Below are 5314 nucleotides of genomic sequence, written 5' to 3'. Positions count from 1 at the left end.
CACCCCTTGCAGTAGTCTCACCCAGTGACTAAAAAGCCGCTATCAAAGCAACAGAAATGGCCACAGTCTGGCTAAGCTTTAAGCCCAGTGCACACTAGATCTACCAGTTGGAGTCTTTTTATGTCGGGCCTGACAGATCTTTCCTACATGGGTGGGGAGAAAGCTACAATTTTGGCACAATTCGAAGGAATGCGATTAGATTAAGCCGTGACCTTCAAAAATCAAAGGCGTTTGGTTTTCCAGATCGCGAGCCGAATTGGTCGTATTGAGCCAAACTGGTAGCTTTTTGACCCCCCAGGGAGGAAAATCTGGCTAGCCCCGACTCTGTGGGGCGGAATTATCAAATGTGAGGCATCGTGGTGAAATCAGGCGCTCGTCAAAATAATGGAATCAAAGATATCGCTATTTTTCCTCCAGTTTAACTTTTGTTTTGTAATGTTCGTTTTTTGGCTCAAAACCTTTTATGTCTATTCAAAAACATATTTCTGTGTGGATTATATTGAACAACAGTGATTAAAGGCACAACAAATGGAACATTTCAGTTTTTAAGGACTCGCACGCTTTGGAAATCACCAATCTTTGGCGATCATTTTCTCGCAAATTTTACCTCTAAAACCAGGCCAACCCACCTCCTTCAATGGCAAATCTCTCGACATCTACTCATTAAAAGATGTTCAAACAAACGGGCTTTAAGATGCAACCAATACTTCCAGAAACTCAAAACCTGACGAGCGTCTGATTGTGCTGCGTCATGACACGAGTGAATCCGCCTGTCAGTGAGCACTGGGTATAATGACATGTGGTCGCTTTAAGCACAAAGGGGCTATTTCGAAAAAATATGCTGTTTTGAGAAAAATCGAAGGTAAGAATTGTCACCCTTGTTCAGTTTCTTTTAAAGACAAGGAGAGTTTTCTCTATAACCAAACAAATATACACACCAATGAAACCAAACTTCTCCTATAGGTAGGGCAATACCCACTTTTGGTGTAGGTCAAGATTTCAGGAAACCCCCGAGATCTGAGTTAGCCCGCTCGTCCTTCAAAGCGATCAAGGGAAAGAATTCATGTGGAATATCTCCTGTAGTCTTTTCATCAAGGGAAAGAATTCATGTGGAATATCTCCTGTAGTCTTTTCATCAAGGTAAAGAATTCATGTGGAACATCTCCTGTAGTCTTTTCATCAAGGTAAAGAATTCATGTGGAACATCTCCTGTAGTCTTTTCATCAAGGGAAAGAATTCATGTGGAATATCTCCTGTAGTCTTTTCATCAAGGGAAAGAATTCATGTGGAATATCTCCTGTAGTCGTTTCTCCTCTTGCCCGCTTGGTTAGCTCAGTTGGTATCATACTTGGTCACAGAGTGAACGGCCCTGGTTAGCTCATTGGTATCATACTTGGTCACAGAGTGAATGGCCCCTGTTAGCTCAGTAGGCATCATACTTGGTCACAGAGTGAATGGCCCCTGTTAGCTCAGTAGGCATCATACTTGGTCACAGAGTGAATGGCCCCTGTTAGCTCAGTAGGCATCATACTTGGTCACAGAGTGAATGGCCCTGGGTTCGAATTTCCGACTTTGAGGTCTAGAACTCGCTTAGTGGGGTTGTCAAGATTTTCAACCCTTTCTGCTCAGTTCTATCGGAGACGGGCGATACATTCGGAGATCCGGCCGAATAACCTGACAGCGTTGGTCGGGGGCCTGGAGAAGAATCACAGAAATGGAAGTACAGAAAAGTTGGAAGACATGGATTATCATCTAGAGGCAAGTCCAGGACAGAGAAAGGTGGAAATGGTTTGTCCGTGGCCTATACCCTGGTGCAGGGTGAGAAAGGTGATGATGATGATGATGATGATGATGATGATGATGATGATGATGATGATAATGATGATGATGATGATGATGATGATTAAAGGAACGTAAAACCCATAACTTACTATACCCTTTTTTCCCCTCTCCCCACAGGCTCACCAAACCCCTGTCAACTCCACTCTACCGTCGCTTGTGACTAACTCCACTATACAGAACTCACGTGACCCACCACGCTGTACAGAACTCACGTGACCCACCACGCCGTACAGAACTCACGTGACACACCACGCTGTACACAACTCACGTGACACACCACGCTGTACAAAACTCACGTGACACACCCCGGTATACAGAACTCACGTGACACACCACGCCGTACATAACTCACGTGACCCACCACGCCGAACAGAACTCACGTGACCTACCACGCCGTGCAAAATCACGTGACACACCACGCTGTACAGAAATCGCGTGACACACCACGCTGTACAGAACTCACACGAGGTGCTCAGAGGTCGAGTCGTGCACGGGACAAACACTCCACCGCTCTGACACACTGACGCACACACACAGAGATGAAATGTGCGTGAATAAAACACAAGTGAATGTTTTTTCTACCCTGTGTCGGATCGGAGACTTTTCCCCAAGATTTGGTTTGTCCACATACAAGGAGATTCGAAGCACCTGTCCCTACCTATGCTAGCTTTGCTTAGCGGGGAAGGAGACCATGGAGCAAAAAGTGTTGATACATAGACGTAAAGTTCAGATTTTGTCTCCCAAGAATCGCAGAATGATTGAAGAGAATACACACGCAAGAAGGGAACAAACATGAGACAACTACTCTGGCCAACATTTCTCCAAGAAGAGCGTTCTGTGCACAGCTGGGCGTGGCACATAAAATAGCTCTGTGATAGACAGCAATGTCCGCTCTGGCTATTGGCTCGAAAAACTAATACATGAGTTGTCTGTTATCATTTATCACAAGTAATAAATAAGTTGTCTGTTATCATTTGTCACGAGTAATAAATAAGTTCTCTGTTATCATTTGTCACAAGTGATAAATAAATTGTCTGTTATAATTTACAGCAAGTAATAAATAAGTTGTTTATAATCATTTATCACAAAATATAAATAATTCACCCCCCCCCCCCTTGTGTCTGTGAAGAAGAAGGCGTGTCTGTAATGGCGACCACTAGGGTACCCCCCACAATGTCCGACTGCCCCCTGGGGTCCTGTCTCTCCGACCTCCCCACGCGACCTCTGAACCTGAGCGGGGGGTCCGTGACCTCTAGCACCATGCTCCAGGACCTGTTCAACACCACCCTCCAGCCGCCCACCGATAACGTGACGTTGGGGAACGAGACAAGCCAGACGTCCAATCTCCTCTCGGAGGAAGCCCAGGCCAGTCTGATCGTCCTCTACTCTCTCACCATCATCTTCTCCGTCGTCGGAAACATCCTCGTGGTTATCGTCTTCGTCAAAGGTCGGAGGTCACGCACAGACATCCGACCGTTCCTTATCAATCTGGCAATCGCTGACCTCATCATGGCTCTCTTCTGCATGCCCTTCACCTTCACCAACGTGATGATTCGAACCTGGGTCTTCTCCAAACCCATGTGCCCCATCGTGCTGTTCATGCAGCACCTGTCTGTGTCCGCCAGTGTCTTCACCAATATGGCTATCGGAATTGACCGCTTCCTCGTGGTCACCTTCCCCCTGCGCGCGCGCATGACCACCCAGCGCGCCAAATACACCATCTGCGTCATCTGGCTGTGCTCTGTGGGCCTGTCGTCTGTCCAGCTGGTGGTGGGGCGTGCCACTGACCACGGTGACGTCATCGACTGTAACGAGGTGTGGGGCAGTCCGGACGCCCGCCGCACCTTCACGATGTTCGTCCTGTTTATCACCTACATCATCCCTCTGGTCATCCTCGCGGTCACCTACTCCATTGTCTCCATCTTGTTGTGGAAGCGCACGGCGCCGGGGAACGCTCACGAGGGAAGGGATATGCACCAGCTCCGGGCCAAGAGAAAAGTGAGTACTCTTAGTGTGAGTGTGTGTGTGTGTGTGTGTGTGTGTGTGTGTGTGTGTGTGTGTGTGTGTGTGTGTGTGTGTGTGTGTTTGTGTTTGTGTCTGTCTCACTCTCTGTGTCGTCGGTACACATACAGTACATCTCTCGCTATACTCTCACTGTTCGTGAGTAGATACAACACAAGTAAATCTCTCCTACTCTCACTGTCTCTGTCTCGTGAGTACTCGTAGTGTGTGTGTATCTGTCTCACTGTCTCTGTCTCGTGGGTATACACAGGTTAACGTTAACACTATGTCTCTGTCTCGTGGGTACACACAGGTTAACGTTAACTCTATGTCTCTGTTTCACTGTCTCTGTCTCTGTGGTAACATAATAATATACAGTACATCTCTCGCTATACTCTCACTGTTCATGAGTACATAGAAAGTACATCTCTCATCCTGTCTGATGAGTACACACATGTTAACGTTAACACTCTCTCCTCCTGTCTGATTAGTACATACAAGTTAACATTAACACTCTCTCCTTCTGTCTGATGAGTACACACAAGTTAACATTAACTCCCTCCTCTTGTCTCTGCCTCGATAGTAAACAATTTCCATCTATTTCCTGCTGTCTCACTAGATACCCCCCCCTCTCTTGCCAAGCCACACTGTACGACACGTCTTGTGTTCACCGTACACTGACCACCTTCCAACTGTTTTGCCTCTCACCTCCTGCCCTTTCATGTGGGGTCAATTTTGAAGTTGACAATTGACATAATATATTTGTGGTTTTTGCTACATTTTAAATCTATATATGGACAAATTTGAACGTTCTGTGTTTGTATCTGAGGTCACGACGCTGCAATTGAAAACACTCGGCATGTGTCTGATCGAAAAACACAACCCAACCCAACTAAATTATTAAAGCATTCTTCCAAGTTGCCGAAATCTCTGGGTAACCTCACGCTTGACCTTAGGGTCGTCTGGGGGAACATTATTGTTGGTCACTGTCGCTGACCATACCTGTCTCGTGTATATCTCGTTGAACACCTGTCTAGCCGGCACTTCATGTGTGTAGGAGGGAGCAAAGTGATGGTGTCTGTTGTGAGCCAGGATGGGGAACGAAGACGTAATAGTGGGTGGTTGGCGGGCGCTCTCGTGTGGCTTGCTTCTTCTTTCCTACCTAACATCTGCCGTCTTTCTTTTTTGTGTTTGTTACTCTCTTGTAACACCTCTAATCTTCGGCACTTCTATGACCTTATTGTGTTGCAAGTGCCGTAAAACTCTTACTAAAACTAAAAGAAGGCGTAGATCTATAACTTTGAAGAAAGGATTTAGTGGAGTGGGGAGTTGGGCAGTCGGAAGGTGGTCCAAGGTTGGACTTATCTTCTGTTGTGACCGGAGTGTGTGGGGAGATGTGGCGGGTGAGTCTTACGTCATACCGTACAGAATGTTGTCTCTGCTTCCGTGAACTGTGTGTGTGTGTGTGTGT

General features: G+C 46.6%; 1 protein-coding gene across 1 annotated transcript; it reads left to right on the top strand.

Moving 5' to 3' along the window:
* Positions 1-1844: 1844 nt before the first annotated feature.
* Positions 1845-3844, top strand: LOC101850287 (neuropeptide FF receptor 1; the record flags this gene model as incomplete). The annotated part of the gene is given in 1 exon segment (XM_005110193.2): positions 1845-3844. A coding segment is annotated over 1 exon segment (856 nt), but the record flags the coding sequence as incomplete, so codon positions are not given.
* Between the last annotated feature and the right edge of the window lie 1470 nt (positions 3845-5314).

This window comes from Aplysia californica, unplaced genomic scaffold, assembly GCF_000002075.1.
Source record: "Aplysia californica isolate F4 #8 unplaced genomic scaffold, AplCal3.0 scaffold00864, whole genome shotgun sequence".
NCBI lineage: Eukaryota > Metazoa > Mollusca > Gastropoda > Aplysiida > Aplysiidae > Aplysia > Aplysia californica.
The sequence above is the reverse complement of the archived record's forward strand: the minus strand, read 5'-3'. Positions and strand labels throughout refer to the sequence as shown.